This window comes from Rutilus rutilus (genome assembly GCF_951802725.1).
Source record: "Rutilus rutilus genome assembly, chromosome: 21".
NCBI lineage: Eukaryota > Metazoa > Chordata > Actinopteri > Cypriniformes > Leuciscidae > Rutilus > Rutilus rutilus.
The window spans coordinates 32585487-32598399 of NC_140226.1; the positions used below are offsets into that span (position 1 = coordinate 32585487).

Below are 12913 nucleotides of genomic sequence, written 5' to 3' on the forward strand. Positions count from 1 at the left end.
TATATATATATATATATATGACCATTTTAATTTTTATTCATGTAATATAATATAAAAAATACTCTATGTTAACCAGGAGCTCTTAAAGGTTTTAATTTGATGGCTGATCTATTTTGGTGATTTACATGTGTTGTTAATGTGGCAAGAAACCATTCTGTGTCTACAGTATATAACTATAGGCTTTACAATAGTGTTCTCAGAGAAACCTATTTCAGGGTGTGTTATCTAATCTAACCCACACACTATGAATTAGGGGTGGATTTCACCAAGTTACGTTATTTCCTCTATGTGAGTACTGGAACTGCCTTACATAACACAACTGGTATGTAACTTGCAAAAACCTGTTTGCTTTAGAAATTATAAAAAACCAAAATGCTCAGATGACGTTTTGGCCTAAAAATTGTAATATATTTTGCTCCAGTGAGAATTTTAACCTCCTCTGTTAAATCATACCTGAAGCATATATATCATTACATAACAGCTAAATCCATCTTTATGTACTTTAGTCAATGCAAGCTGATATAAAACAATAACATAATTGCTGTTTTTATTCCCAGAGAAACAAGACGCTTGAATGTGGCTTATATAGTTATGAACAGTAATGGTGTATCTGACAATATTAGTATATCATGGGCCTAATTATTATTGTTGGTCTGAATTAATATTGGTGCAGCCTAATTGTAACATTCATTAACTGAACATGAAGGACAAGGCCATTTTCTAGAAATGAATCCTGTTGTTTTGCATTAGATAAATAAGCTTAGATTTGTTTATAAGTGATAAAAGAAGAGGAGATATTAATATACTGTATTCAGTGTTTAATTGTATAGGATTTAGATTCCCAGATGTGGAGCAAAAAAAAAAAAAAAAAAAAAAAAAAAAGACTTTGGGACATATTTATGATTTAAATGTGATCACATTACAAGATAAATATATAATGTTGTCCATAACAAATATTTTTTTTGTTATTGCCCTAAATATGCTTATCACATTAATGAGAATTATATTTTCAGGACACATGTATTTTTTCACAGCAAAAGAAAAAAAAATTGAATTCTGTAAAACAAATACCATGATGTACTGTATAAACACTTAATTTTTTTCACATTACAATAGATTCTGAATAAATGGCAAATACTTAAGAGTCTGGTTGGATCATTATTGCTCTGATTATTTTGTTTCTAGCATGTTATATATGATTGTGCTGGAGGAGACTTTACAGAGTGCTATACTCTTGCATTGTCAAAATAAGATCTTGATGGAAATAACATCACAACATGTATTTCCATCAAGAGGTGCATCAGTGTTTGCTCAAGATCTTGTATGGCCAATGCAAGAGTCCAGCACTCTGTAAAGTCTCCTCCAGCACATCCCAAACACTTTCAATGAGTTTAAGATCTGGACTCAGAGGAGCAGATTCATGTGTGAAAATGATTCTTCATGTTCCTCACAACCATTCTTTCACAATCTGAGCATGATGAATCTTGACATTGTCATCCTGGAATATGGCCATGATGTGTCTTCAGGGTTAGAAGAACTGCTGGCAAACAGATAAAATGCTGGAAACATAATAATCACTGCAATCATAAACTCTTAAGTATCTGCCTATTTACATGCAAACAGTGAGGCAGTTTATAGCCCATACATTATAATATCCCTTCTAAATACTGCAGCATGCTGTATTGTGCTTTTCATTAATAAACTTTGATTTATTTGCAATTGTTGTAATAAATAAACCAATATCTTCAGTGCCGAATTATATAGGGCTAAAATAGCTAGAAAAATAAATCTCCCAACGTGTCCTGCCTGGATTCTCTTTGCAGAGGTGTTATGAAATGTTTAATTGTGAGGGTTTGTTGAGCAGGGGAGGGACGCGTTGCGCACTAGGAGGCGCTGGATCTCAGCGCGCGCATGAGTCAGTGTGCGGAGGACTCACACACACACACACACACACACACACACACTCTCTCTCTCCATCATTTATGAACGCTGGTTCTCTCTGCTGCTCATTTGCTCCTTCCGTTCTGAAACACAAATCTGCGGCGTTCAGTGAGTGAGACCGCGGGCATGTAATGTGTCCATATGCCAAGGGCATCCGCGTGCGTAAAGCGCTTCCATTCACCACAACTGTTCCGCTGTCCTCCTGTGCGCTCCGCTTTGGCTTCTTCCCGGAGAAGAAAGAAGAGTGACTTGATTTTCCCCACGCTGTTTTGGGTGTAAATGTTGAAGCTTGAATGGCTGGAGCTCAACCTGGCGTTCATGCGCTTCAACTCAAGCCGGTGCGCGTGTCCGAGAGTCTGAAGCGAGGCAGTAGGTTTATGAAATGGGATGAGGTAAGTCACTATTAGCCTGTGTGTCTGCGGCTGTCAGAGGGTGAATGCACATGATGATGATGATGCTTCTGCGGTGAACGCGCGTGGCGTTTGGTTTGTTTGTTTGTTTGTGTGTTTGATCGCTCGCGCGGATGTTGCATTGTAGCCTATACATGAGCATGTCCAACATTAAACGCCGCAGACCCGCTCAGTCAGCTCCCGATCGACCTTTATTGGCGTTAGAGGGGAGAGAAATGAGCCAATAAGATCGGTTTCCAGTTCTCAAGTCCATCAGCATGTTTCACAGACTCCATCTGTCCGAGTCTCTGCAGAGGTTCATGAGAATGACATCAGGTTACTTTATGTGCAGTCATGTATCGCTGCATCCCAGCCCTGCTGTCACTTCACAGAAACCTAATGCACTAATGCAACAAGCTCAGATGATTCCTCACTGTGTTCTGTAATATGAAAACCTTAACAAAGAAGCATGCATTTGGAGACTGAATGTGTCGCATTTTGTGTGAGTGCTGCATGAGCATTGATTGAGAACCAGCACTGGATGTTCACATTCACCTGTTGGATGAGAGTTTGCCAGCAGGAGAAACTCACTGCACTCTGAGAATTGAGACACGTTGATAAGAGACAATTGTCAAATGTTTGTTCTAAAGCATGCATTGACAAGATTTCAGTTTGTCTTATATTGCACAGGCTTTATTTTGTTACAGGATTGGAATGTCCTCCCCAATATTGCATTTCATGGTTGATCAACTATGTTTTTAATGACCAATTCTTGGACTTTTATCAGAGCTTGAATATTTGGTTCTATTTTCAATCAAACATTAACTGTAACTCAACTATTAAGAGGTTTTGATGTGGTTCGGTAAAATTATCCAAAGTTAAACATTTGTTGATGTTGGGAACATCAGTACTTTTGCCTATTTGGTAATGCTTTAAAGCGAAATATAAAAGCCATTATTGGTTATTTTAATCACACAGGCAACATTCCTTTTAGAAATTTGGTCCAAAAAAGCTGCTATTAGTGCAACTCTTGGTAGTGCATTTAATTCTGATACCATTTTCAGCATTTTGTCAGCAGACAAGAAACATTAGCATGCATTTGTGAATGTTTTGGCGTGTTTCTCTTCAGCAAATGGAGATGCATGAACAAAACCTGAAGATCATGTTCTTCAGAAAATCTGACCGTCAATATCTCCATCTAATTATTTGACCTAGAAATAGTGCAGGATCTGAAATATTTCTTACTATTCTTGGTTTTACTTCATCCAGGTTTAAAAGTAACAAAACCCCCATATTTTCAACGAGGTCTGATGTATTTTGCGTTCCTTTACAAGCTTAAATCACTTCAAATAAATGCAGTATTCTGGAGGAGTCTGACTGCTATCAGCATCATAATGCCATACAGCTTTACATGAGCTTATGCTGAAAATGTTGACGTTTAAAAGCTTTTCACTGCAAATAAAAACTGGAAATCTTGGCCTGTTGCTATGGCAACTTTCATGCTTTATATTCCCGTCTTCCTGGCCTGCCTTACATTAAGACATGCTGCGCCGCCCAACTTAGATGTGCAGTTAGAATGTGTGCAGACCCACGCAAGATCTAAAATAACACAATCAATTCCAGATCTCTTTCTGAAGGGACGTCTCTCCTCACAGCACAGCTGCTTGTCTGTTCAGATGATCCGCTTAAAAGCGTTTAAAACGGGACCGACGTCTCGTTTCCTGCCTCTTGAAATTCTGTGACTTCCACCAGTGGGAAGTTATCACAAGCCAGCATGAATCACGCTAATATAGAGCACTTATGCAATGTCTGAGTCAAACCTCGACTTTCGGTCCGTCCCGAGACCGCATCGAGAAACATGTTTTCAAGTGGATTGCCACAGAAATCCCATGTGTTTTTCTTGCGCGAGGCAAGATTAGGCTTTACCTCCCACAGAAACATGACGTCGGTTCACTGAAGACTTTGATTTTGCTGCGCTTTTTGTTCAGTGTGCTTAAAATAACTCCTCCTGCAGTCGACTTTACAGACCCTTGATATCAAAATCATGGGTTATATTCCATCGGTTAGCTCTGAGCTCTTCTGTATGCCGGAGTGAAAGGAAACTTTTAGCATTTGAAATGATATCTCTCTCCTCCAGCTGTACCGATGACATCGTTTTGCATTCAGATCCATAAATGCATGATGTGGATTGTCCAAGATTGTGCAAGCAGTAAATCATGGCTCATGTAAACTAAAGGTTTAGAGGTCAACAGTGCCTGTCCACTTTTTCAGTATATTTTTTCCATGGGGATTTCAAAAAAGTCTTGGTTGAAGCGTTATAAGCCATAAGCCAAACCAACCAGCTTCAAGGAGAACTTTGATTTGAAGCAAAAAAGTGCTTGAATAAAGACTGCATAATTAACAGCTTTAATGAGGGAAAGAACTACAATCCCATGAAGCATTGCAAACAGCCTAATCAAATTAAAAATAGAGAAATATAAAACATTTAAAGATGCATATATTTAAGTATTTTGAGAAGGCAGGGAGATTACTTCATTCTTCCAGCGTCTTGAATTTCAACCCTGTTCCAATAGGATGTCAATGCTGGAAAAAAGTGATCTTTTCGCGGGACCTTTAATGCATGCTGTGAATATGTTTGTCCATAACCATGTTTATATTATATCTGCTGTGTATGTAGACTTAAAAATGTCATTTCTCTGTTCAGGATTCTTCTACTGTGACTCCAGTGACGTTGCGCGTCGATCCGCAGGGATACTTCCTGTACTGGACCGATCAGAATAAGGTAACATTTCTCAAATCAGAAACCAGTGCAGTGTGATTGAAGCGTGTGTGAGGATTATTATTATTTGTTTATTTACACAAGTGCTTCCCAGTTTTGTGTGCGATATTTGTTGATCAGGTTGTCAGAGTTATTTTAGTATCGTTACTATTATCTTATTATTTGTTAGTTTTGGTTAATTCTTTAGTAATTTTGTTGTTTTGATTAGTTTTTTTAATATGCCTATTTATTTTTTATTCATTTTTATTTAAAGTTTAGTTTTAGTAAAAAAAAAATTGGTACATTTTGTCTTTAGAACTAACAGAAAGTTTTTTAGAATATTCCTGTTATGTAATTTATTTAAATGAACATTTATTTATTTATTTATTTATTTATTTCAGTTAGCATTACATTCATTTATTTTTATTTATTTAACATTTTATTTCAATTAACATTACATTATTTATTTATTTATTTATTCATTTATTTAACTTTTTTTATTATTAACATTACATTTATTTATTTCTATTTATTTAACATTTTACTTCAATGAAAGGGGTCATGAACTGCATTTTTTCATTGTTTTATAACGTTTCTTGGGGTGCACTTATAATGTTAGTATGATTTTTACATCAAAAATTGTCATAATTTAGAAATAAAAGGCATTTTCCTAGCCTGATTTTATCCTCTGTTTGAAGGGGCGTGTCTTTGTGAGACGTCAATGTAAACGCCCACTGCTGTGATTGGCTAACAGCTTTGCATATAAAATAGCTGAGTATTACATGTGGAACTCTCTCGAAAACTTTTAACACGTTTTTACTAATATAGCTCTCAAGGTTAACTAATTGTGGAAAGTGTGATTATAGCATTATATTTAGGTCTATAGCTCAGTCTATATTTAGGTCTATAGCTCAGTCACTGATAAAGTCGCGCTGTTTGATTGACAGCTCCAGCGATTGCAAAGGTAGCGTTCTTTGATCGCTTTCTATATATAATTTAATCACAGTTTAAAGAACTGTGTTTTTTAAATAACTAATTATTTTCATACTAAGTGAACCAATGTGAAGTTGACCGTTAGGTCACTGGTTTGATTTACCAACACATAGACAAAAAACATCTGACTGTACATGAATTACACATCAGAAATCACTGGTCACAGATCAGGCATTAGAATGAACATGGTAACTTGCATGTTGTCGCATTACTGTCGAGTCCATATCGTAAAAGTCTGTTTGTAAAGCCTGCGCCGAAATAGCGACTGATTTACCAAAGAATCCACCGTGAAATGTACAGAATACAAATAAATAATGCTCAACTGACACATTCACATTGTTGAAAATAAATAACTACATTCCTAGCATTAGGATTTAGTAATGTTATTTTTAGTCCAGTGATGCTGTATCGCTCTTCTCTCCTCCTCATCCCACTAAAACACCAGTGTTTAACACCGGGGGTAAAGTTGCGATGATGAAGTAGTCGTGGATCTTCTTCTGCAGAGGTGGACTTTCACATTCCACAGCGAGTCGTTCTCTTGGCCTGGTTACGATAAAAGCTGTTTTTGGACTAACAAGGAAGTTTTCAGTTCTGAAACTTACAGGATTTCTTATAGTATGATGACCTCTTATATGTCAAAAGCTCAAGGAAAATTTGGTTTCTCATTTCACGACCCCTTTAACATTGCATTTATTTATTCATTCAACATCTAATTTATTTCAATTAACTTTACATGTATTTATTTTATTTATTTAACATCTCATTTATTTCAATTAACATTATATTTATTTATTTATTTTTATTTATTTAAAGGTTGGGTAGGTAATCCTTTTTCTAAAAAAAAAACATTCCAAATTTGTTTAAACTGTCTTTATATACCAATACATAATTAAAATGTAAGTACTCTGAAAAAGAAAATATAAAAATCGAGTGACTGTAGACCTTTTAATCTGCAATAAACACAGCTCATTATTTCCATTCACTCCCACCCCCTCCCTTCTGAGCTCCTTCCAAAGCCACGCCCCCAAAACACATGAACGCGCGACGCCAAACGCTCAGGCTCAGCTGGAAGACGCATTTATTACCTGAGACGAGTGGAGAGGAAGGAGCGCAGTACATACAGTGACATCATGTCAGAATCACATGTAATAAAATACCTAACTTTATCACTATGAATATAAACAAATAAGATTTCTTTTAGTACTCACTATCAAGCTAGCATATCGATACTGGTAAAGTTTCATTCGGTAACGAGCTATATTTATAAGGCAAAACTAAAAACAGGTTGCATTGATACACGTTTTTCCATTACCATCAGTTACACTGTGATGAAGGTGAATTTCGTGTAAGATTCATAACATATACGGTGTTTTGCATGTAAGAGTTTCCATGATGAAAGCATTGTTGACTCTAATGAAGACTAACGTACACTCCGAGTCCGGAGACAAGTACCGCATCGTCGGTTCGAGGACAGGTCCGGGGTTGAGGGCGAAGCAGAGGAGGTCGTTCAAGAGTGCGGGCAGGGTCCGAGGAAGTAGTTTTTGCCTTGTTTGCCTTCGTTGACTGCATATGCAGGTGCTTTGAGCTGAATATTTCCGGGAACGGTGACATGTGATGAGTGCACGCAGGGCAGCGCGCGCAGTGGGGCTCGGGCACGAGACATGAAGGCATCTGATTGGTTCTTTACATTCGCACCGAATGGCAGTGATAGGTCAGAGTTTTTACTGTCCTGCAGCTGCTACAGAGGTCTGATTTTTTTCATTCCTTTTTCTAAACACATAATGTATTGACTACTATCAGGATGGAAGGACCATTTCACCCAGTATAAAAAAAAGTGTTTCTGAACAGGATTACCTACCCTACCTTTAACATCTAATTTATTTCAATTAACATTACATGTATTTTTACATCTTGTCGTGTCATTTATGTCATCTAGCATACATGTTTTTAGTATTTTTAGTTTTAGTTAATGATAAAAACACTGGTCTGTGGGCTAAAGAGACCCTTAAGTGCATTAAAAAGAGACATTACACACAATGCACATCTCATCAGAGCAAAACTGTTCATTTTATCTGGTGTGGTGTCACTTTCCAATGTCTGTCTGTAGGGAATGAGGTTGAGTCTATTGTCCAGATGGAGCACTGACAGCCAAATGCTCACATAGCCTCAGAGTTTGGCTAATAGAGGCGTCCCACTTTCAATGAAAGCTTTTCATCGAAGTATTTTCATGAATTTTTAATTTGAAGTGTTTCTGTCTGTCCATCGCTTTCTGCAATTGATTTATGTACCTGGAGCTGCAGATTTGATAAACAGCATCTAATAGATTGTGCTCAATAGTAATTGCTCTGCAATGATCTGAATAGAGTTGCGTGTGGGTGAGGAGCAGAACAGGAAGTCACATAGTATTAAAAGGCAGAACTGCTCTATGGGACGCCAGACAATAATAACTCAATCACAAGCACGTTTGGTAAGATAACATCAGTACAGCAGCAGTGAAAGCGTCAGAGAACACAATCTTATCTTATCATAATAATTTAAGCTCATTGAGCTGATTAAATGGTTTCAGCAAATGAAGTGCTCACCTGCCACACACTGAAAAAAAAAACATTGATTTTGAACTGTAAAAGTATGTTAAAGGATGTACAAAAAATGTTTTGCTGATAATTTACTCACCCCGATGTCATCCAAGATATCCATGTCTTTCTTTCTTCAGTCGAAAAGAAATTAAGGCTTTTGAGGAAACCATTCCAGGATTTTTCTACACAGAATGGACTTCAATGGCAACCAACTATTCCAATGTTCAAAGAAGGTTCAAATGTCCGTCTCAGTGCAGCTTCAAAGTCTCGACACGATCCCGGGTCTTATCTAGCGAAACGATCTGTCATTTTCTAAAAATAAATAAATAAATATATATATATACTTTTTAACCACAAATACCCGTTGTGTACCATCTCTGAGATGCGCCACGCATTGTGTCATCACGTTGGAAAGGTCACGAATTTTTTTTTTTTTATAAATTAAAACAAAGATGTCGGTCGATTTTGAAGTTGGAAGAGAAAATGAGATGGAGTTTTTCGTCCTTCCTAACCTTTCTGAACCGGAGTACACAGACAAATAACTTAGATGACGTGATGACGCAATACGTGGCACATCTCAGAGATGGTACACGACGGGCATTTGTGGTTAAAAAGTATATATATTTCTTTTTATCGAAAATGACCGATCGTTTCGCTAGATAAGACCCTTAATTCAGGACTGGGATCGTGTCGAGACTTTGAAGCTGCATTGAGACGGACATTTGAACCTTCTTTGAACATTGGAATAGTTGGTTGCCATTGAAGTCCATTATATGGAGAAAAATCCTGGAATGTTTTCCTCAAAAGCCTTAATTTATTTTCGACTGAAGAAAGAAAGACATGGATATCTTGGATGACATCGGGGTGAGTAAATTATCAGCAAAATATTTTTTGAAAGTGAACTAATCCTTTAATTCACCTCTTTTGATGAGCCTAAACTGGCTTTTATGTTTTTTCTTTTTTTATTATGCAACTTAACATAAATTCAAAACTGACCCTATCCACTTTCATAATGCATGTTTCTGGTCTTGCATGTTAATTCAGGGAAAAAAAGTCTTGAAACCTGTAGACTGAAAAAATGCATTACAATTACGGTGTAAATGTATGCATAAGTTGATCTACAGCGAAGGCAACAGGAAGTGAGGTCATGTCAGTTGAGTGTGGATTTGGCAGCATATTCTCTTTTTCCCCTCTTGCCCTTTTATATAAGAGAATCGATTATGATTCAGTCGAGTACAAGTGTATTCCAGCAAACTCCATCATATCATTTGTCATGTGAGTCAAGTACAGAATGTGTGAAAGCAGCAGTGAGTAATATCAGAATAATGTTCATAAGAGTGACTCAATCTTCTGAGACCAGATGGTATTGAATAAAACATAGCTAATTGTGACGGACTCTGAAGGACACCAAAACTGTGTTGAATTATTGCCTAAAGCACAGTATCTGTGCTTATAGATATTGATGAAAACAAAAGTAGGGCCCTATGAACACTGACGGAATCGCAGAATCAGTCATAAAAACGGAATTTACTATATAACAAGGATTTTATTGCATTTGTCAAATTTTTCATGAATGAATAAAAAGCAGGTCCATAAATGCATGAACTTCATCCCCAGAGCTGCTTTGAGAGTCATTTAATGAGCATATTTGCTTTTCATTTGAGAAAAACTACTGTATCATCATATCATAAACAGACAGAAACTCAAAGGTCTTCACGGCAACCCGTCAAAAAGTTCGGTTTAACTTGAAGAAATTATGACAGAAATATATTACTGTTCTACAGTAGAATTATAACAATACATTATTATTAAAACTTTATTTTTTAAGGAATAATCACAAATTTTCTTAAGCTGTTGCATAACAGTAAAACTCAGTTATGCAAAAAAAGAGTTAGTTTAATTTCATATTATTAAAAGATAAATTAAAGGAATGTTTTTAGGCCTTTATTTGATTGATTGCCAGAAAATTAAAAATAATACAACAAATAATAATAATAAACTTTTTATGAATTCAGTTAATTAGACATGCTTTTGGATTATTAAAATTAACCATGAAAATGGAATCCAGAAAATTTAAAACAGAAAAACGGAATTTGAGGGATTTTTTTTTTTTTTTTTCATAGAGCCCTAAACATTTAATTTTTGTTAAACTTTTAATAAATTGTTGTTTGTTTTTTGATCATGTTTTTTGATTTCTAAAATTGAATTTAACCATTAAAATGGAGTCCGAAAAAATTTCAACTGGGGAAATTTGGGAAAAATGTTTATGGATTTCATAGGGCTCTATACAAAAGCATGTCTAGGTCACACTTAAATTCACATAAATATTAACGCATTCTTGTTGTTCACCCTGATATCATGTGTATAATATACATGCACATGGACAGAGAAACCAGAGGTCACAGTTGTTTTTTTAGATAACATTCTACTTGCAAATCAATGAAAGCAATGAAAACAAACCGACAGTTTTTCCTGTCCATAAAATACGTGAGGAATTCCAGAACAGCCGCCTCTGGCCAATAGTAATGTAAAAGCATCCAGGATTGTTATGCAAAGCAAGCATCTATTGAATCAATACATGATTTTCTATATTTAGATGCACTGCAGGCCGGATTGTCGCCAGCGAGAGACGAGGAAATCATTACAGTCACTTACAACCGGCTTCATTATTGAACATTGCTGCACGTTTGTGAGTTTTCTGTGGATAGAGAGTCAATAGACTGCGGTTTGCTCTGCTGAACTATCAGATATTTGATCATGTAGTCTCAATGGATTTTCAGCGAGCACAGAAGCAGGAGTCTGAGTCGGCGACGTCTTCTGCAAGCTGATTTCACGGTGCCTGGTGCCTGTCTTCAAATTGCTTTAGCCCAACTCCCCGTCACAGACCACCTCCATCCCCTGTTGCCATGGCGCTGGTGAAGCGCTCGCCACCGTACTCCAATTTTCATATTTGAGCCGGTTGACTGCAGAGATGCTTTCATTATTCAGATAGCCTTGGCAGTTACTTGCAATTATCATAAATATTATATAGTCATATTATGGGGAGCGTTGAATTGCATGGCGTTATAGTTGCACGTTTTACAGGCACCTTCACATGATCAGAAAATATAAAACTGCATAAAAATATCCTACAGGCATTGTTCGGTTTCTCCTCAATGTCGTTTGTGCATCATGTTTTCATTTCGAAGTTATCTGACGGTCTGAAGTAAATGTGAGTTGAGTTGGGATTGACCTCGTGGCCTAGTGAATATTAAAGGAGACGTTCTTGTGTAAGTGTTTTAGGTCAAAGCGCTGAACAAATAACATCCAGGTTGTCTTTATATAATCTCCTGGAGTCTGCTTGTCCTCATCCTCGACTGTGTCACCACACACGCAAAAGTGTGTCAGCGAGGGGTGGGGATTGCAGCCCATCCAAAATGCGTTTCAGGAATGAACAGAAGTATAATATAGAAATAATGATAATGGACGGATTTTGAAATTATAATTGATTATTATGTCAGTTTAAAGGGAAAGTTTTTAATCACCTGTAGTCAACCGATATGTTTTTTTTAAATGTGCATATAATAATAATAATAACAATACGTTTTATTTATATAGTTCCAGGGCTCAAGGACGCTTTACAATAAACAAACAACAATAAAGGCAATTGACAAAGACAGCAGACAAAACAACAGTAGGTAGATGAGTGTGTAAGTACAGTAAATGAAAATTAGGTAGAGATGGGGCGGCAACCAGCAGAATACAAACAGATATAACTTTAGAGAAAAAAGAAAAAAAAAAAACGTAAGAATTATGACATTCAGAAAATAGGTGAGTTTTGAGCATGGATTTGAATTCAGAAATAGTGTTAACAGAACAGAGTGATCGGGGGAGAGAGTTCCACATTTTGGGTGCAACAACACTGAATGATCTGCCCCCCATTGAAGCAAGGCGATGCCGAGGGACGACGAGAATGCTAGAATCAGAGAATCGTAAAGTGCGAGTCGGGGTGTAGGGGAGGAGCAGGTTACAGAGATAGGGGGGAGCCAAGCTGTGCAGAGATTCAAAAGTGAGAAGGAGAATTTTGAATTTAATACGGTAAGCCACTAGCCTGGCAAGCCAGACCTACATCAAGATGTTAGGTCTGGAAACTCACCATAGACACGCTCAATCCGAGGGGCGGGATAAACGGCTGTCTTTCAAATTCCCTCTGCACGCAATAGGACAGCGCTACAACCAGCCAGAGCGTTTTCCCAACAGCTGAGCTAACGTTAGAT

The 12913-nt window shown here is 36.9% G+C and overlaps 1 protein-coding gene across 2 annotated transcripts in view; it reads left to right on the forward strand.

The window, feature by feature from the left end:
- Window positions 1–1918: 1918 nt before the first annotated feature.
- plcb1 (phospholipase C beta 1) overlaps window positions 1919–12913 on the forward strand; it is a 68473-nt gene continuing 57478 nt past the window's right edge. Inside the window, exons 1-2 of one of the 2 annotated variants that reach the window (XM_084393568.1) lie at window positions 1919–2333; window positions 5035–5112. In XM_084393568.1, the coding sequence (XP_084249694.1) occupies window positions 2235–2333; window positions 5035–5112 (177 nt within the window). In that variant the 5' untranslated portion in view covers window positions 1919–2234. The remainder of the gene's footprint in view (window positions 2334–5034; window positions 5113–12913) is intronic. The other variant, XM_084393569.1, reaches the window with a different exon arrangement.